The following is a 21,718-nucleotide window of genomic DNA, read 5'->3' as shown; positions in this document are numbered from 1 at the left end:
GATGTATCAGCCGCCGATATTTATCGGCAATAGCATGAGAAAGGCCGATACCGATTGTTTATTAATAAAATGCATAAAGAAATCCATTATATGTAAAAAAATGAGTTAATGTTGTTAATAAAATAAATGCTGAATAGCAAAAACCACCTTTGAATGTTGTCATGCTGTCTTATTATATTTGTTTTAGCTTAATTTGTGCCTCTCTTATTATGTTGGTCAGTTGAATGTTAATTAGATCGAATCCATGTTCAGTAAAAATAATTTTATGCAGAAATCGGTTAAATCGGTACCGGCCCAAAAAAATCCTATCGGTGCATCCCTAATGTCCTTATTAAAATTAATTGCTTCAAGGTCAAACTGTTGACACAAATAGATCCCTCCCAAATTTTAGACTCCAGAATAATCTGTTCTAGAATAATCCGATCTCACTTGGGCATACTATATAACGAGTATCATGCCTCGCGCTTCAAACAGGACTGACACTGTGAAGCTCGTGCTAAATTACAGCGTGACTGACGTGAAGGTCAACATAAAATCAATTTACTTTACGTTGCCAATATAACGACTTGATATTTAACCTTCAGACGTCTTGCCTTCCATCCACCATCCTACTGAAATGCATCAGTCGTGTAGGATCCCTACATCCCCCATCATCTCTGCCCCTCCCTTCTCGCCTATCCCAAACACAGCATCCTTTTCCAAATTTTCATAGACCGTGAGATATCGACAGAGACAGCACGGCGTTTGAGCTTACCTTGTGGTGCCTATTGTTTTGTCATACATTTGCATACTAATTTTAGAACTGATTTATGCGGGACCTGCGCTAGAACATCACACCACATAGCGTTATTGGTTCATTTCCGCGCGCGCGTGACTGACCGCAAGATTATGGAAACGGATTTAACCGTCACTTTATTCACAGAGGAATCGCCCCGGACTGACTGAAGAAAATACGGGAAGATGAATGCTCTTTTCACTAAATATATGCTGTAACGGGTAACGGTAGGATAATGTATATTTAATCCTTTAAAATATAACCCCGTGGTCGCTTTTATGATCGTTGACACGATAAATATAGGCGACGTTGTTGATATTGGCGGACAAAACTGTTCACACTCCCGTTATTTTGTTTATAAGAATAGGGGGTGTTGACAAAATCCCATTTAATGTAACTGTAATTTAGACGCATGAATGATACTGTTGACATATTTTTGTTGATCATTGTGGGCTGTTTGACAGTAAGCGTCATATACACAGACGCTTTGGCAAAATAACATAATATGAGCAGATGGCACGAGCCATGACTAGCCTACATCCGACCACTTTTCGCACGTATCAGCAACCCTATATATACTTATGTGAATGAGATAAAGACACAAACATAAAACTTAGTGCTAATCTGCATTAGGAAGTTAAAATAGGTTGTTATTAATACAATAACTCACAAAATACATAAGCAATAAACATAATCATTGAGCATAGAAGGGAATGTCTTAATATAGCCTATATTTGCATGTAGCCAATTCATGCTTCAATTTTCCATTTCAACCTCACTGCTTCACCTAAATTATTTATTTCTCAAGACACATCTAATGTTTACAATAACTGTATAGTGCCCCAAATCCTCAGTTTACATCACGTGTCTTCCATTACCTGCATAATTCTCTTAATATAAAATTAGATCCTTAAAGTCTTCCACAGTCACAAACTTGTTGTATAAAAATTATCACACTATATTAAGAAGAATATTTAATCATAAAAGTGTAATAATATTAAGAATTAAGCAGCTAACTGTAAAAAAAAAGAAGCAGAGTCTGACATCTTAGCTGTTTTCGTGGAGTAACCGAATACTGCGGACTGGACTTACTAAACGTATCGCCTTGCACTAAGGCCATCAAATCTTTGATACTCCCTCACTAGACATCCTCGCTCCTCATGAGCTACCACCAGATTTGAGAGGAAGGGGGAACCATCACCAAGGTCTGAACAAGTGATAACCCCACCTCAACCTCTGGTTCTGCATCCGCCCTGAACCGCTGTCTGCATTGTCAAGGCCATCTGTTCATAAATCCAGAGGACGTATTTCCTCCACAGAGCTCCTGTCTTGCCGAGATCTCCTGCTCTTCTGTTAGAAGCGTGAAAGTGTATTTGGTGTGTACTGTATGTGTTTGTGTTGAGTGAAAACAGAGACGTGGCTGTCATCAGAAGATGCTGAAGATGTCTGCACTGCGGCTCCTGTGGGTCCCCGTGCTGTTCTGTTTAACACATGGTGAGTCTTCTACTACAACACTATAACATTTAAGTCTCACAATATTTATCTGTCTGTCTGTGTGTCAGTCAAGCACGGCCACGTTACAGTGTAAGAGAAAGCCACTAATGTTCTCCTGCTACATAGATGTACAGACATATAGATTGCATATGACCAGAAATATGTTGTGCAGTATTGTATTTTAGATTTATCATGCAACTGAAACAAAAATAATGTTTGCAAGGTGAGGGTGTGCTTTATGGACGAGTTTAGGGTAATTTAGCACCTAACACAATTTCACAGCCACTTGGTTTCCTCTGATAAACCCCAAAAAAAAGCTGTGGCTGTTTTTAAAGTTGGTGATAATGGTAAAATAGAGGGGTGGTGATTGTTGCCAAACTGTTACTTCGGTCATAAGCTGTTATCTCTTAGTACATTGTGAAGGCTTTGTTTTTTACTGGTGGCTGGCAATGATAGCACATACCATGAATATCCTTCAGCTCCGACAGTAAGGAGAACAGTGATGGATAGAAATCTTGGCCCGGGGAACCGGTGTTGTCAGTCAACTGAATGAAAACTAGAAAAGCTAAATTTATTTTGGTCTGATATAGTTTGAAATGAAATCACATCAGTTCATTCTTACACTTCGTCTGAAGTGTATCAGAGCCTTTATTGATGTAACATAATGTATTCAGATTTATTCAATCATATCAAATGATATCTTTAACTTGAATAAAAATGCTTGGATTTAGCTATAAAAGCCCTTTGATGAACTGATCCTTTTTTAGAAAAATCTACCAGGTGCAGGACTTTACATACGCCCCGTGTCTTTACGGGATATTTACGCTATGTAAATGCATGCAAAAATTCTGTGTGAATGAATTAGAAATTGAACGATCCCAGACAAATTCCCGGACGCATTTTTAGTGTATTTCTGTGTGATAAGGGCTTTACATAGCTTTTACTTCTGTAAACTAGGTTAACTTTTTTTATGCATATACTGTAAAACCACTACACCCCACCACACTGGATTCGGAATGGCACCTATGGTACTGGTCAATTTGTATGGACAGAATCAGAAGAATTGACTAGTAGGATGTAATCTAATATTTAACCATTAGGAAACATCAAATATCCCATAAATTATTAAGGCTGGCTGAGTGCAGTTTTGGCACAGGTGAATCTAAACTCTTAGAAAGGATGAGTTAATTTTTTACACATCTTTTTCTGTTAAGCTTTTAACACATTATGTGTCATTTTGTGTTTAAAATAAAACACAAGATGTGTTCAAAGTAACACAAAATGTGTTGGATGGGTGGATTCTGGGACAAAACTCCCAGAATCAACACTGTGTTTTTAACACATCCATTCACAAAGATGACACTCACTCCACTTGCTTGCATTAAGTAATTAAACAAAGTAACATTGTACCTGTAACATTATTATTATTGACAAAAAACATTGCAAGTGCACTCTAGCAGCTGATGTGTTATGTTATGCAGTAAATAATAACATTACTCAGTGTGTTGCAGCATCTGTTTCACTGGGGGTTTAACAACTAATTCATGTCCTCCTCAACAAGCCCGATTTGTGTACATTTTGTCAAACAGTGCTGGAAGATGCTGCTGTTGTCAGTGTATGTTGGTTAGATATTGGTGGAAACTGCAATGGTTGTGTTTGGTTGTGCTTTGTAGCGTTTGTTATAAAGTAAAAGTTAATATAGGATTAAGAACATGAACAAACTTTTAACCCTTTGGATGAGCAACAGTATTAGTGATGCTGTCCTTAAGAAAGCACAGCTAATTGAAGGTTACTTTATGTATAACCTCACATTCAAGAGGTAAAATGCATAATGTATGATAATTGCTGATCAGAGCTCTTCATACAGTGCAGAAGGCAGCTGTTAATTATTTAACAGAGGTCAACAACAGAGGCATAGATACAGACAAACCAATCAGGAGAAAGCCTTTTGTATTTCGAGCAGATTTTCGGGTAGAAGTTGGTGCCGTCACATTCGCTATGACAGCAGTGACGCAGTCTGCAGGTTTTGCGCTTTGGAAACTGTCACATGCGTGGTGTGTACGCAAAGGTGCGGCTGTCAAAAAGAGCATCGGAGGGGGTGGAGGAAGAGATGAGAGACCATGAATGCTAAATCTAGACAAGGACAGACAGGACGAATGATGCTGTTGCTGGTAAAATAGTGAAGTCCTGCTTCTTAGTTGGTGAAGCATTGTGTTACAGATGCAAAATTTATAATAATCAATAAGTTTAAAGTTGGTCAGAATAAAATACCTTAAATACAGTGTAAGATTTGGATAAAAGTGTCGGCCAAAATGCCAAATTCATGCCAACCCTCTTCTCAAGCACAAATAGAATTTGTGAGAAGCCCTTCAGCTATAAATGAGAAGGTTTGTTGTAGGGATGCTTAACGATTAATCACGATTAATCGTTAGCAGAATAAAAGTTTTTGTTTACATCATATATGTGTGTGAACTCTTTGTATAAATAAATGTACACACATGCATGTATATGTTTTAGAAATGTTTACATGTGTATATACATTTGTATATTTATGTATAATTTATATTATATATAAATATAAATACTTAATATATACTTTTTTTTTCTTAAAATTATACATGAATGTGTTCATATTTATATATATACATATTTATTATACACAGTTTACACATGTGATGTAAACAAAAACTTTTATTCTGCTAACGATTAATCACGATTAATTGTTTAGCATCCCTAGTTTGTTGTCAGTTTGCGATATTCGTCTGGAGGCATATCACTGCCGTTTGCCATTTTCCTTTGATTAATGAGGTCACCAATGATATCCATCATTGTAAATGAATTTAAGGTATAGAGATGAAAACATCTAAGTTCAATAAAGTCATTGTTAAGCCAGGATGCCTGTTGTGACATCATTCATTACCAAGGCATTTCATATATAAGATCCCTGGTTTCTAGGGAAAGTCTCTGGAGCTCAGTGTTTGTTGCAGTCATTTCCCTGGAGGTTAGAGTATGTCACCACTAGAATGGAAACATTATTTCCGGAAACCTGCCTCCAGGAAAGCCAAAATCAAGGCATCTTCTCTGTTTGTCTCTCACTGCTGACATTTTCATTCAGATATGTCTTTTTATAACATTTCCCTAAACTGGAAAAGCCAATAATTCAATCCCTGAATTGTGCAGTTTAATCTGGAATAAATTGCATAATGTAATCTCTCTTATAGGGGGTTATGTAATTACTGTGGTGCTTTAGTGACACTGACAGGGAGGTTTTTGACAGATCTGGGGTCAGCGTTTTTCTCCCAGGCCCTTTATAACTATACTCTATCAATGCTGCGTTGTTTAAACCCATGGTTGGGTGAAATGTGGATTAAACCAACTGTTGGTTTATACTTACGCATGTTCATGTTCGACCCAACCATGGGTCTGTTTTTATTAGAAAGCCTTTGTAAATTGGCACACAAAAGTAACTTTCTCCATTGACGGCCGTTTGAAAGCACCTTTGTATGCCGATCAAATGCTGATAATATTTTTGTAAAAATTAATTCTTTATTAAAATGCACCAGAAGATGTAGGTCTGACAATAGTTTGCTTGTTTTAAGGGTGTATAAGTATGATTTGTTCCTCTTCCTTCCCAATTCTGTGAAAGTGGTTGTCGTATTTTTGTGATAACATTTGTCTTTACTCTCCTCCCCATCTATCCTTCTTTCATCTTCTCTTTCTTCCCCAGCCAATCAGAAGTCAGTAAATAAGTACCCTTTTATCATTTTCAGTCATGGGTGTAACTAAAAAAAAACGTTTTCTTTCTTATTTAATTTTTTTCCCCTTTCTCCACCTTCCTTTCTTCCTAACGTCCCGAAAGCACATTATAAATGTTGTTGTTTTTAAACGGTATGGTAAAAAGATGCCAATACAATGTTTTTTTAGGAAGTCCATAGGATAATCCAGTAAAAATATAATGTAATTCTCTAGCTGCCATTAATTTAGCCCAGTCATTTATGTGTATGCAATGTTCCTGTCATTCATCTCATTGCGCATATATAAACACTTCTCCAGAGGTCAGAATTGAAAATAGCACACGATCATTGGTTGAGAGCGATGCGGATGTCTCTTTGGAAACAGCAGGGTGACGTTTGAGAGAAAAAAAGATTGAAATATCAGGTGTGTTTTTTTCTGCTAGTGTTTATGATTTACTGGCATATATAGAGACCTACATCTATATATGAATGAAGATTAATGATCTCGAAATGCAAGAGGATCGCCACTCACCGCTAACAGTTTATTTCCCCTCAAACCTTTCTGTGTGGAGTCCAAAAGAACAAAGCAGATAATGTATTGTTTTTAAATACACAGTTCATTTGGAGTAATATAATCCATGATCAGTTTACCTGAGGTGAAATAAAGCTTGCAAGAAATCGCTCTGCCTTGATCTAAAAAAAACCCAGCATGCAAAATTTTAAACAAAGGGAACGCACGCAAAAAAGAAACTTTCATTTTTCTAGTTAAAGACATACTATAGTAATGCCTGTCAGTTCAAACAGCAAAGAAAAAATTGGCATCAGTAATCTTATAAAGCATTGTTAAAAATAAGAAGCATGTGTGTGTTTCTGTTTTTCTGATGTGCTTTTGATCTTCCTCCAGCTTGGCTTTGCCATGGGGCGTGTGTGGAGGTCGACTCGGATACAGAAGCAGTGCTGGGTAATGGCTTCAAACTGGGCTGCATCTCTTGCAAGATGCGAGGAGAGGTACCTGCTTCTGCCACTGTGGACTGGTGGTTCATGTCCAAAGGCGAGAGTGATTTCACACATGTGAGTATGAAATGTGTCAGTCGGGATCAGGTGTTAAAGCTTAAGGGTAGGCAATTTTGTAGAGGCTATCCATAGCAAAGCATCGAGATAGATCTCTTCTTAGTGTGCTCTCCAAAACCACACCTCCTCTAAATCACATGGACTCTGCTTTTAGCTATTTGTTGATCCAGAGTAGCACCAAATGCAATGAATGGCGAACATGTTGTGGTTCTATGCCTTTCACACAAAATATATACAGCAGGGAAAATAAGTTTTTGACAAATCAGCATTTTTATCAGTAAGAGGATTTCTAAGTGGGCTATTGACACAAAATTTCCCCCAGATGTAGCCATCAAGTAGCCTAGAAATCTAGACGCACCCTAGCGGCCGCAAAATATATTTGCTGCCAGGGTTTAGTCTAGGCACTCACAATACACTTAACAGCTCCAAAAACCAAAATTTGGTCAGGCCAATCACATCGTGTTTAGCGTCTGTGGGGCGGGCTTAACATGATGACGACAGAGCTGCAACGGTTCCTACTTGAAAACAGAGAATGGCTGCTGCTGCTGGCGAACAGCTATCTTTTGAAGCGGCTTTGGCCGCGACTCTGGAGGACTTAGACTTATGTTTTTCTTTGAGAGAAGAGCAAATATCCCTACTGAAGTCCTTTTTAAGCAAGAAAGATGTGTTTGGAGTTTTGCCGACTGGTTACGGTAACTACGTCACCTTCTTCGTTGCTCTTAGAGCTATCCTATTGCGTGCAGAGGCATTTTGAGGGACAACCTTATATCCCGCCCCTTGCATTGAGCCGTTTGTGTGAAGAGTTGCCAGACCTTACATCTTGATGTAGGTCTGGCTAACCAGGCTAGCCATCAAGCCAAATATTGAATTCATACAAAGAAATCAAAACATTTAAGTATACAAGTTGAGTCATAATAAAATGAAATGACAAAGGGAATAAGTATTAAACACATGAAGAGAACAAGGTGCAAAATGGCATAGAAAGAAATACTTATTTTCCCCACTGTACAGTTTAAATGTATTTAGACCACTTTACTTAGTGATTTTTATAAAAAAAATTAACCAGCATAGACAAAATCTCGCTTTATAGGGTCTTTTTCTAATGTTTGTGTATAAAATAATTACAAAACAGCCCATTGAATTTCAGCTATTGATACTATTGAGTTATTTTTTAAAACATCTAAATTCAGGCTATCCGGAGTGAGAAAGGACTGTTGCATTTTTCATGAAAGGCCAAGATCATGCATTTTTTATGACTGCAAAGTTCCTCCAGAATGCAGCATGCAATGCAAGCAAACATACAGCTAATGGATATCAGCGGCCAACTTTACTTAGATGTTTACAATGAGGGCGGATTAAGATCTCTGCCATATCTGTTGTTATCCAGACCCATTGACTTTTAAACCATAATCATAATTGTGTTAGAGGTGGTTCAGCATACCATATCGCCACAATTACAATGGTTTTGCAATTAAAGCATGACATGTTTTGAGGAATTCAAATATTGTTGCATTTTCTTCCCATTATGTGGTCTTAAATATTTAATGAAGACTGTGATGAAAATGCAAAATTAATTAAGGACACACTTTCTTTGGAGCATCAAAACACTGTAACACATCCAGATGTTTTATTTTGGTTTGTTTATAATTTCTTTTTACTACACTGACTAGATTCATGTTAAAATATTAAAGGCAGCACAGTGAATCCTACTTAACATGCACACTTGTACTCCTAATAAAAATATTATTAATTTTGGTGTGCCCTTTTTACCTTAATACTAGTTAATACTAGTTTTATTACGGTGTCACATGCTAATTACAGCTTTATTTACAAACAGATCTACAGTTATGCAGACATGACGGGTTACGTAATGGATGATCGCTTCGTTGAGCGCCTGGACTGGAATGGCAGTAAAAAGACAGTGGATGTGCAGGACGGCTCAATTTACATCCTTAATGTCACCTACAATGATACTGGCACCTATCGATGCTACTTCGACCGAACTCTCACCTTTCCCAATTACGAATTCCACACCAACGCCACCAAGTTTATAACCATTAACGTAGTGGGCAAAGGTACGTTAATTAAACAGACCATTTTGCTAGAAGTAAACAACAGTGGTCCAGAAGTACTTCCTGTTTCAGATTTGTTGTTTTAAATGTTTATTGAACATTCTTAGTGTTCTGTTCTCACATTGATGTAGTGGTAATAACTGAAACAGGAAGTGCTGCTGGACCACTGTTGTTTATGTCTAGCAAAATGGTCTATATAATGTGCATGAAAAAAAATGTGTTACAAATTTTACAGACACATCCAAAAAGTATATATATAAACCTTACAGATAACTAAACAAAATAAACATTTGTTTCTTAGATAGGCAGAGATAAGTAAGGAATAATTAATGACGAGCCGTTGAATTGGTAGATAAAAATGCACACCCAAGGTGCCGTGTACACCATCAATTATTCCGCTTATACCACGGTTACCACAGACATTGCTAACACATTGCTCTGGTTGTTTTTTTTAAAGGGGACAGAGAATGAAATTTTTTTTTACCTTATCTTTGTTGAATAATGGTAGTCTACCCGCATTCACAAACATACAAAAAGTTCAAGACATGCTAAACATCTCAGTCTCATAGAAATTCCTCTTTTAGAAATGTCAGCCAGAAAACGGCCCAATCTGAAAAACTGATGCTTATGACATCACAGGCATCTCATTGCACCTCCACTTTAAAATAATTGGCTACATTTTTTGAGTGGCAGCAAAGTCAGCCAATCAGTAATGAGATTGCAAGTTAAGCCAGTAGGGGGAGCCAAATAGGTGCAAAACCACTTGTTTAAAATCCCCCACCCTAATAGAGCTATCTGAGGGAGGTTTTTAGGAAGCTTCTAAGGCATTACAGACCCAAACAAAAAAATTTTGTCTACATGTCACATCACAGAACAAGGATAAATACACCGTTCAATCATTCTATGTCACCTTTAAAAACATTTGACAGGTCAAGTGTGAGTTTATCGAAAAATAATGCATACCCGTAGAACATTTCTCAACCAATCAGAGAGAGAGTAAAGCATTCAACAGCCATGTGGTATAAATAAAAGTATGATTGTAATATCGAGGGAGAACAAAAAAGAAAAAAGGTCCTAAAAGCAAACAGTGTTGCCATAGCAGCTGCATCATTAGGCTTTCATCACATTGGATGTCCTTGCCTCATCTATCTGCCAGCACAGTTAAGGCATTCATTTTCATTTTAATAATGGTGTTTTATATATTTACAGCTACTAGTTTTATCTTTACAATTAATTTTTTCATTAGAATATCATGTTTTTCTATAATAAGTACTTCAATCTTTCAAATAATTCTAGTTTTCCAATGCAGTAAAATTGTAGGAATCAGTTGCTTAAGTAGCACGGGTATATTTGTAGCAATAACAAACAATACATTGTATGTGTTAAAATTATCACTTTTTCTTTTATGCCAAAAATCATTTGGATATTAAGATCATGTTCCATGAAGATATTTTGTAAATTACTGACCGTAAATATATCAAAACTTTATTTTTGTAAGTGAATGCAGTGGCTAAGGACTAAGGACTTTATTTGGACAACTTTAACTTTGGATTTAGATTTTTTTGTACATTTAAATTCCATATTTTTTAAAAGTTGTATCTCTGCCAAATAGTCCTATGCTAACAAACCATACATCAATGGAAAGCATATTTATAAAAATTTTATATTATCTCAATTAAAAAAAAATTGACCCTATGACTTGTTTTGTGGTCCAGGGTCACATAGTACTATTGAGCTTTCGATAAAACGTTTAAGGTACATGATTTATGAAAGGGCCAACTATCATTAAAAGCAAACAGTGTCCATAAAATGGAACAGTCAGTAATTTCTGACTGCTTCTGCAGAGAATGCATTTTTCCGTTGAGGCACAAGTTGTAATATAATCATATCACATGTGGTCATCGCGAGTGATGATTGAATCAGACACATCTGTACTTCCTGTCTGATGCTGAGTTAGGGTGATGTCACTGCTGATCCTAATGAGAGCTAGAGTGCATCTACCTTACATAACAGAGTGCTTAAACCTTTACAAATAAGTACACTAGTCAACATTTGAAGTGGATCAAAAAAGTGAATCAAAGTTGTCCCAAGACAAGAAGGTTTGATCCACTTCAAATGTTGACTAGTATAGTTTGAGAGCAGATCAAATCTGTTTACCATCAAATTAAATGGGATTTTGTGAAATGACTTACCATACTGAATTCTCCCATACTCACCCCTAGCAACTCGAGGCACGGCTTCCATCCTATCTGAGGTTATGATGTACGTCTCTATAATCGGGCTGCAGTTTTGGCTGTTGGTGGAGATGATCTACTGCTACAGGAAGATATCTGCAGCAGGAGAGGAGGCGTTGAGAGAGAGCGAGTGAGTGATTCTTGTGTCTCCTTACTAAAACACAAGACTTCCCTTTTATAAAAGTGAAAAATTTAACAAGAAGCTGCCTTAGACCTTTACACCTCCCTTCTTTCGTAAAGTCACATTGTGTAGTTTTCGCTTTTCTTCCTTCAAAACTGTATTTCCTCTGTGTATAAGACAGGCCACTCTGTTTCTTTATATCTTTAAAGGGACACTCCACTTTTTTGAAAATATGCTAATTTTTCAGCTCCCCAAGAGTTAAATATTTGATTTTTACCATTTTGGAATCCATTCAGCTGATCTCCGGGTCTGGTGGTTCCACTTTTAGCATAGCTTAGCATAATCCATTGAATCTGATTGGACTATTAGCATTGCACTAATAAATAACCAAAGAGTTTCAATATTTTTCTTGATTAAAACTTGACTCTTCTGTAGTAACATTGTGTACAAAGACCGACAGAAAATTAAAAGTTGTGATTTTCTAGGCCGATATGGATAGGAACTATACTCTCATTCTGGCGTAATAATCAAGGACTTTGCTGCCGTAACATGGCTGCAGGAGGCGCAATGATATTACGCAGCAGCCGAAAATAGCCCCTTTAGTAACTTTCAATGGCAGGGGACTATTTTCGGGCACTTTGTAATATTATTGCACCTCCTGCAGCCATGTTACAGCAGCAAAGTCCTTGATTATTACGCCAGAATGAGAGTAAAATATGGAATTTTTTTCAACAAAAATGGAGTGTCCCTTTAATTTCGTTCTGCTGTTTTCTTGATATCTTCCTTCCTTTTTCTGTACTTTCTTCTTATTCTCACAGGGCGGAATATTTAGCTATAACCTCAGAGAGCAAAGATAATTGTGCAGGTGTAGCAGTGGCAGAATAACGCAGGTAGGTTTCTAAAATCCAAAGAAATTTATTAGTGTCATATCTGGACCCATCTTGAAAGAAAAAGTAAACAACCTGTCTAAACATACCATACATTAATCTGCGTTTAATCTCGTTTTCATTTCGTTTCAGGACTAAGAAAACTCTCAAGCCAAAAGCTTGAAGCTCCACCCATCATGACATCATGACTAACCGCTTCTCCGTCACCCTTACTGACGCTCTGCGAAGCCGCAAGGTTTTTGATGCATCAGACACACGGCGATCAGTTACGAAAGTGTATTGTTTTAAATAAGGCTCTGGAGGTCTGTGACATTTTAGACAACAGTGTTGAGGTAATGAATGAATGAATGATGCATTAACTTGTTTAAGCATGAATTTGTATCAAAGTACAAATTGTACCGAACAGGACTTGTACATACAGTACGTGTTTGCTTTTCCGCACAGTGAACTCACCTTCATATGCGATAATAAAATTCACAAGTGTACTGAGCCAGAGGACAAATATTTAAAATACATAAAGAAAACTGCTAATATATATACTGAGACGGTGGAAAAAAAAATGATATTACAAACCGTTACACTCAAATAAATGATCAGTAGTACATATCACCTATTATTAGGATAGATCAGCAAATGCTTGGCAGCTGTAAACAGTGATTAGCATTAGACGGCTAATGCTAGCCAATAAGAGCTTCCTTTGTTTACTTTCTCAAATACACACACACACAAACACAAGATATGCAACCATATTCATAACTTTCTTACTAATGCATAAAGGACTAGGGATCACCCAAAAATAAAAAATTTGCCCCATGATTTACTCACCCTCAAGCCATTTTCAATGTATATGATACGCCAGAAACACACTCTATCTAGAAATCGCATTGATTGTCCTCAGAAGGCCTTTATTAACCCCTTGAATTACTTCTGGACATTTTGTAATATTAGGGTTGGGCATCATTTCAAATTTAGTGATTCCAATTCAAAATTTGATTCGGCTTATTGATTCTGATTCCTAACAATTCTCGGTTTTGATTCCAAAGAGGTGAAAAGCAATAACAGTCAAGCCTTTACAGAATAAAAATATTCTTACTTTGAGCCACTAACAGTGTACGAATTGAGGGGGGCTCGGGTGGTCCTGGACTCCCCTATGAAGCACAAAAATATAAATTAAGGGGGTCCCCTGGTTTTTATTAAATACATCATTTTTTTAATTCTCGTGCTGCACTGCCACAAAGCAATAATGTCAATTATTTATTCCAATTTCTAAATAAACGAATCTAAAAGATTTCTGTCTGAAATCAATTTAAACTCTCATGTGCACCTTAACGCTGAAGGAATTGACAGATTTTTTATTTAGATTGATAATTGGTTTAGGGCTTTTAAAAAAGTCTTAAGCTATTATTTCACACTAATTTGAGGCCTAAAAATGTTTAGGGTCTGAGTTAAGGTTAAGGTAGTTGACCAACCAAAAATGTCGAGGATTACATCTTACTTTGTGAAATCACAACCACCTTATATGGCTTGGCTGGGGGAGGGCTTAGCTTTGGGACCCCCATAATCTTTAACATACACTATATTGCCAAAACTTTTGGGACACCCCTCCAAATCACTGAATTCAGGTGTTCCAGTCACTTCCATTAAAAGGAACTCTTGATGTTTTATCATACCAAGACATTTTGGACAATTTCATGCTCCCAACTTTGTGGGAACATCATTGGGATAAATTAGAGCGGAGACTACGAGCAAGGCCTTCTTGTCCAACATCAGTGTCTGACAAATGTGCTTTTAGATGAATGGTCAAAAATTCTCATAAACACACTTCTAAAGCTTGTAGAAAATCTTCCAAGAAGATTTGACGCTGTTATAGGTGGGCCAACACCATATAAGACCCTATGGATTAAGAACGGTTCATATGCATATAAAGGCAGCTGTCCCAAAACTTTTGACAATATAGTGTAATTCGAACACTGCTGACTACTTAAAGGAATAGTCTACCCTTTTGCCATATTAAACTATGTTATTACCTCAACCTAGACGAATTAATACATACCTATCTTTTTTCAATGCATGCACTGTACAGCGCGTTGTGAATGTGTTAGCATTTAGCCTAGCCCCATTCATTCCTATGGTACCAAAAAAAGTTTTATTTTGTGGCACCATACTTACTGGTATAACTCCTCATGTAACAGTCTTTAAATAGGGAAAACATGAAAGTGTTTGGTGGCTTCCCTGTTTGGTACCATAGGAATGAATGGGGCTAGGCTAAATGCTAACACATTCACGACGCGCTGTACAGTGCACGCATTGAAAAAAGATAGGTATGTATTAATTCGTCTAAGTTGAGGTAATAACATAGTTTAATATGGCAAAAGGGTAGACTATACCTTTAAGAGCACTCGGGATGCGCAACGCATCAAACAGGGTGTTTTTTTTTTCGATACGTTGAGCCAACCGCAGATGCTTTGCCATATTGCTGGTGACACCCATCTCCCAACATAATAGTTTGTCACAATAATTACACTAAGCCTTGTTTTTTTTTTTATTTTGCAAAATACAGCCACATTTTAGAGCGCCTACCACCACAATCCATCGTGCAAATGGCTAGGTCAGGTAATTTTATAACAAGGATCCGATTCCAGATATGGATTCGAAATTCGATTCCCAACACTATTTACTACCATTATAAAGCTTGGAACAGTCCGGAAATTTTTTAATGTGGGTGAGTAAGTTTCATGTTTGGGTGAATCATCCCTTTAACAGTTTAACAAAGAAAGACAACAGAAATGTACCTGTCGATGCAAAATACCAGCAAACCACATTTAGTCTTCTCGTTCTTCTTACTAAATAATGGATTTTATCAAAACAGGACAGAATATTACAGTTCTGTTCTGGACCAAACAGTAAGCATTATAAAGAGTAAAGCAGTGTTATTCATATAGCCTATATAAGGGGGTCCAATGTTTCCCTACCTGTGCAAAACTCAAATATCAGTGTCACATTTATGTTTCAACCATTACTCCAAGAAGTGCATTGCTGTCTAAATCAACTTCTACAAGATTCCTTTTTTCTGTTTTCTATTACAAATACCTTTCAACAAGCAATCTAGTTTCTCTTTTCCTTTGGTTCCTATCTGCCGCAACCAACACATTACCAGTAGGGACCATTATAGTATACATTTATGCATTTGGCAGACGCTTTCATCCAACGTAAGCCATTACATTTTAACAGCCCTAGGAATCAAATCCATGACCTTTGCACTGCTCTGGGGGGCTACTTCCATTAAAACCATTAGCTTTCATAATTATTCCTCTAATGGTTTCTATTGTTTCTTTCAGTGAGGTTTACAGGAGACCAATATGTGTTGCGGTAAATGACTAAATGTAATTGCGATGTGCTATCAAGAATCATTTGTAATGTTGACCGAACCAATTTAGCATTGACTGAATAACCAAGGGCTGCATAAAATCTCTTTAAGAATGATTAATTAAGAGTCAAATTCGTGCCTCCCTAACAATGTGCAAACCCTCTGGCTCTTCATGCATGATGTTTTGAAAAGATAAAGGAATGAAAAGCAGAAATCATTTGTACTCATTCACAAGTGTAGTAAAAACTGTCAAGTTTTTCCTTCCTTCCCTCTTGGTAGCCAATTTCGGGTAGTGACTACAGAGGGCAGCACCACACTGCCAGAGTCTCACTGCCTTTATGCATGAATGCTATATTTTCCAGACTTTCCAGTTCTGGGTTTCTTTTCTATCTTTCATTCATTTGGTGCTTGTTCAATTGGTGGCTTTTTACTGCATGACTTTAAAGACACTTTTATTAACACTGCCAGTTGTGATCATTATTGATTGAGCAACAGTTTTTAAAACTACTTTGGATGGTCACATAAAACCAATGTTTAATGATGTCTGCCGTTCTGTACAGTATATGCACACACAACTTTTATGGCCTCAACAATTCAAGGACGCATTTCATGTTTTAAGTGAAAACGTTGCTTGCCGAATTATGGATGAGATACAAAATAAAATACATAAAAAAAAATGGTTTCGGTGTTCTTGTATGTTTTGTGTTTGTCGGGAAAAATTTAATGGGATTATTTAATATTTGTTTTCTTAAAATGTGATTAGCCAAACTTTAGCTGTATTGTGTAATAAGTCATGGCGGTAGGGCGTGACTTCTTCATGATACAGTCCTTAACTCGAGTGCCTATATAGCTTTTATAAATTAAACCTGGACTACAAAATGAGTCGTAAGTCACTCAGGTATATTTGTAGCAATAGCCAATAATACATTAATGATTTTTTTATGACAAAAACTTTTGCATTTGTAAAGATCATGTTCCATACGGATATTTTGTAAATTTCCTACCGTAAATATAAAAAAACTTTATTTTTGAGCGAATGCAGTTGCTTAAGACTTTCCCCGCCATTGCCAAGCTATCTCGTCAATTAAGAGAAAACACTTCACTGCTTTTTTTTACGTTTTTTTACGGAAATCTGTAATTCTGCTATTATCCACTGGCTTACCCAATTTTTAAAAAAAATAAAGCAAAAACTAATTTAATTAATTTTAAACTATGTGTTTTGATAATCATTTTGAATCTGATCTGTAACAAAATCACTTTACAAACATGCAATTATTTCAGCTTTTATTTTACTTAAAATTTGGTCTTTTTGAAGAAACCTACCCATATTTAACTCTTCCTCCGCCATTGACAAGTTATCTCGTCAATTAAGAGAAAACATTTGCATAAAAAAAAACGTGTTCGAGATTAATTTTTATGTTAATCTGCAATACCACGATTACCTTATTTATGAAAAAACTGAAGCCAAAACGTTATTAACTAATTTTAAACTCTGTGTATGTTTTGATAATCATTCTGAATCTAATCTCTAACAAAATTCCTTCACAAAAATGCAATTATTTCAACTTTTTGCAAAAAAATTATATTTTGTAAAGAAAAATACCTATATTTAAGAGTTTATAAACAGAGATAAAAATATAGATAGTATTAAAAGTTTTTTTCTCATTTTGTCTGTTCTTTTATTTGACATATTTGTATGTTTATATATTTAAAAAAAAAAAAAATTTGGAAGGCATTTTGTGAAACTTTGTGAAAATGTCAAAAAATGCTGGGGGGCAACTTTTTCAAAAAATGGCTGGTGGGGAATGAGTAAAGAGGGTTTAAAAGAGAACAAATGAAGATAGGATGACATTTTTTTTACGTTTTGTTTGTTTGTTTGTTTGAAAGTAGAAGGGCCGGTTTTTCATTTGATATATTTGTATGTTTATATATTTTTAGAAGAAAAAATTATTAGAAGGCATTTTGTGAAAATCACAAAAAATGCTGGCGGGCAACTTTAAAAAAAAGACTGGTGGGGAATGAGTTAAAGGACAAATCTTTTCTCAATATTTCGATTTTTAAATAGTTATCCTAACTAACCATACATCAATCAAAAGCTTATTTACTCACTTTCTAATGATGTATACATCTCAATAAAAAAAAAAATTGTCCCTTTTGACTGGTTTTGTGGTCCAAGCTCACAAATGTACCACAAAATATAAATATTAAAGTAAAAATATGTATCAATACACCTTAAAAGCCTTCCTTCTGTTGGAAAAAATAGTCCCTGACCGACTTACAAAATGTTTATTTACATAATGAGGAGGTCAGATGCAAAAGCCGCTAAATGCCACCTGTGTCAAAAGTGAAATGAATGATATTAACCGAATGCTCTGGACACGTATATATAATACTTCGCTTTAAATCTCCGCCTCAGGGCATTCAAAAATATGGCTTTGTTGGCAGAATCCATTAAGAATCTGATAAAAAAAATGCTCATGTACAATAAAACGTCAAATGCACTTAAAAGGGTTTTGCATGTGAGCTCTTCTACCCTGACACAGGTATTGACCAATCAGAATCAAGCACTGGAACTAATCATGTTATACAGTAAACATCATTAAGAATCAGGAAACAAGATCAGGAATCAGTAATACAATTTTTGCAGATTTTTAATTATACATCTTTGACCGTCATTTCTTTTACAATCACGTCTTCAAATCTTCATTCTCTCCCTCCCGGACCTGAATAAATAGCACACACTTATATCACTCAGCAGGGGCTTTGCACAGCAGCGCCCCAGACAGACATCACTCGGATTACACACCCAGAGGGAGAAGAGCGAGACAACAAATACAGGGACAAATAATGAAATGTGCGGATGAGACAACAGTAACAGACTGTCCAAATCAAAGTAGGGGAAAGAAAATAAACCCAAAGCCTTTAGACGAATCTTACAAATCAGATTCATATTTCACCTTAACGTAAAAAAAAACATTATTTTGCAAAAAGAAGTGCATCCATTGACTTCCATAGTATTTTTCTTTCCTTTTATGAAGGTCAATGGTGTTCCTGTTTTGTACTTGATTCATAATATCTTCCTTTGTGTTTAGCAAAACAAAGAAGGTTCGAAACAATTTGAGGGTGAGTAAATGATTACCGTTTTTACATTTTTGGGTGAACTATCGCTTTAAGCGATGTCTGTATGATGCATTGTGACATTCTGATGACATCCAAGCAATCCAATCCAAGGGAAAATCAATTTCCCTTAAATTTTAATGGCCAAAAAATGTAAAAATCCTGAGAAATAATTATGATGACTAATATTTATTTACATAATATAAATTGCACAAAAGTGCCTTTTGGAAATATTTTGTAAAAAAAAGTGTCTTGACTGGCTGCATGGCTTTATTTCTGTATCATTGATAAGAATAATATTACAAACTTGATAACATCTTTATAATAATGAAAATAATTAAATGTGTTATGAAAACGTATCATAAAATTGTCACAATGCAACAATATATTAATCTGCCATTCTCTTTGTGCAAAAAACAAAAGCTCTTCTTGATTTGAAAGTGAAAAATGATTTGTGAGATTCGTCCGTCTACAGTGTTGAGCAAAATGTACATCATAATTCTTGCTCTAGTTCCCTCTGGCCTTGAGTTTAACTTGGTCCTAAACATTCAGCTCCAAGACCGATGTACTAAAATCTGTGTGCGCTTTAGCTGGTCGAGCTTACAGTAACTCTGAACAGTTCAAGTCTTGTTACAATAAAACTCAGTGAGTTTCCTGACACCATAATCGTGTGAAACGGCTCCACTTATTTTTAGGAATGAGGAATAGTGCCAGGATGTTTGATAAACCTCCAACGGTGTTTGTCTGAAAGAAGAAATTCATAACATATAGTCTAATTTTCATTTTAAGGGGGAATATTTCTTTAAGTCATAGATTAAATAATTAAAAAGACTTTAAAATTTAGGGAGCAACAATGGTTAAATTAACACATAAAAACAATTCTCTCTGACGCTCAGTAACAGTTGCATGTTTTACATTTTCATAGATGAACTACTATTTGTTATTACAATTTTCTCAACTTGATTATTGCTAATATAGGAATTCGTATTCATACCCCCCTCCCAGTTTACCCGTCTGTACATTGGTCCGTGTTCAAAATACAGCACGAGCAGAAACGCACAATGGTCCGTGGAAATCAGACCGCAATTCAAGTCTATCAAATAAATACTGTAATGGTCGGACACGCTTTCTTACTTAGTAATGGACGAGTGTCAGTAACAGCTAGGAAAAACAAACTGGAAGAGGTATTGAATAAAAAGGAGTGTCTCTTCCATGAAAAACAACGTTTCCTCTAAAATGAAATGTCTAGTTTCGTAGAGGAGTAGATTGGAGGTACGAGTCACCTCCAAATATGAGCCAGAGAGATGTGGATATCGAAGCACCTTCCCTCTCATATGAAGGGATATCTCCCGTGAACACAAAGTTTGGACCTCATGATGCAGAGTAGTCAGATGTTCCCCAAACGTGGAATAGGCTTGATCCCATACGTTTGCGTTATTGCTTCAGACCCGTACAGTAATGATAGAAGTAATGTTTGCTGTACATCCAGGAGAAAGTCCACAGCATTAACAGAAGAAACCACCATTTCCCTTTCATGATTTGTCCCATCCTGGACACCACAGGTGTCAAGTCGCAGGTCAGAGAGTTAATAAGGGGGTTCTGGATGGCGTGCGAGGATCCCTTCATTGATCCGTCAGTGTATCCGGTGCAGAATCGGACTCGTCCTGCACCTCTGGGGTGATCATTCCTCTGTGGAGCTTCTCCAAGGACTGTTTCATCTACAGTAAGAGATACAAACAATTGAATAGGAATTTATATTTGTCACTGGTTTAATAGTGAGCAATGCAGTGCTTTGTCTTCATTATCTTTTACCAAACTTTTTTGTTTCCAAAAAATAATGTCACACCTCTTACCTTTCATAAAGTTAGGGATAATGTATTGACAGTCGGTTGTTTTCGACAGTGTGATCAGGACCCAATGCCGATCAAAGAATCTTGTATCACGTTAATGGGCTTATTTCATAATAACAACCGGCTGCCTATACAATATCCCGCGTATTACACCGCTATTTACGTCATAAGTAAGGTAAGGAACATTTAATATTGATTTGAAATATTTCATTCGTTTATTTTTAGTCACGAACATGCTATTTGGTTTCAAATATGATGTCATATACACTCACCTAAAGGATTATTAGGAACACCATACTAATACTGTGTTTGACCCCCTTTCGCCTTCAGAACTGCCTCAATTCTACGTGGCATTGATTCAACAAAGTGCTTAAAGCATTTTTTTAGAAATGTTGGCCCATATTGATAGGATAGCATCTTGCAGTTGATGGAGATTTGTGGGAAGCACATCCAGGGCACAAAGCTCCCGTTCCACCACATACCAAAGATGCACTATTGGTTTAAGATCTGGTGACTGTGGGGGCCATTTTCGTACAGTGAACTCATTGTCGTGTTCAAGAAACCAATTCGAAATAATTTGAGCTTTGTGACATGGTGCATTATCCTGCTGGAAGTAGCCATCAGAGGATGGGTACATGGTGGTCATAAAGAGATGGACATGGTCAGAAACAATGCTCAGGTAGGCTGTGGCACTTAAACGATGCCCAATTGCCACTAAGGGGCCTAAAGTGTGCCAAGAAAACATCTCCCACATCATTACACCACCACCAGCAGCCTGCACAGAGGTAACAAGGCATGATGGATCCATGTTCTCATTCTGTTTACGCCAAATTCTGACTCTACCATCTGAATGTCTCAACAGAAATCGAGACTCATCAGACCAGGCAACATTTGTTCAGTCTTCAACTGTCCAATTTTGGTGAGCTTGTGCAAATTGTACCCTCTTTTTCCTATTTGTAGTGGAGATGAGTGGTACCTGGTGGGGTCTTCTGCTGT

At 36.5% G+C, this 21,718-nt stretch overlaps 2 protein-coding genes across 5 annotated transcripts in view; one reads left to right on the top strand and one right to left on the bottom strand.

Annotated features, from left to right (window-relative positions):
* Window positions 1-700: 700 nt before the first annotated feature.
* On the top strand, window positions 701-14,385 carry scn1ba (sodium channel, voltage-gated, type I, beta a). Its single transcript, XM_065298695.2, has 6 exons — window positions 701-2,269; window positions 6,908-7,074; window positions 8,912-9,149; window positions 11,369-11,510; window positions 12,320-12,391; window positions 12,521-14,385. The coding sequence occupies exons 1-5, from the start codon at window positions 2,209-2,211 to the stop codon at window positions 12,384-12,386; spliced, it is 675 nt and encodes a 224-aa protein (XP_065154767.1). The 5' UTR covers window positions 701-2,208; the 3' UTR covers window positions 12,387-12,391; window positions 12,521-14,385.
* Window positions 14,386-18,388: 4,003 nt separating this feature from the next.
* The window catches only part of gramd1a (GRAM domain containing 1A), a 33,598-nt gene continuing 30,268 nt past the window's right edge, over window positions 18,389-21,718 (bottom strand). For all 4 annotated transcript variants that reach the window (XM_065298637.2, XM_065298634.2, XM_065298635.2 and 1 more), the window contains exon 19: window positions 18,389-20,590. In XM_065298637.2, coding sequence (XP_065154709.1) covers window positions 20,495-20,590 — 96 coding nt within the window. In that variant the 3' untranslated portion in view covers window positions 18,389-20,494. The remainder of the gene's footprint in view (window positions 20,591-21,718) is intronic.

Source organism: Paramisgurnus dabryanus, chromosome 13 (genome assembly GCF_030506205.2).
Source record: "Paramisgurnus dabryanus chromosome 13, PD_genome_1.1, whole genome shotgun sequence".
NCBI classification, from domain to species: Eukaryota; Metazoa; Chordata; class Actinopteri; order Cypriniformes; family Cobitidae; genus Paramisgurnus; species Paramisgurnus dabryanus.
This window is presented reverse-complemented; position numbering and strand designations above follow the sequence as displayed.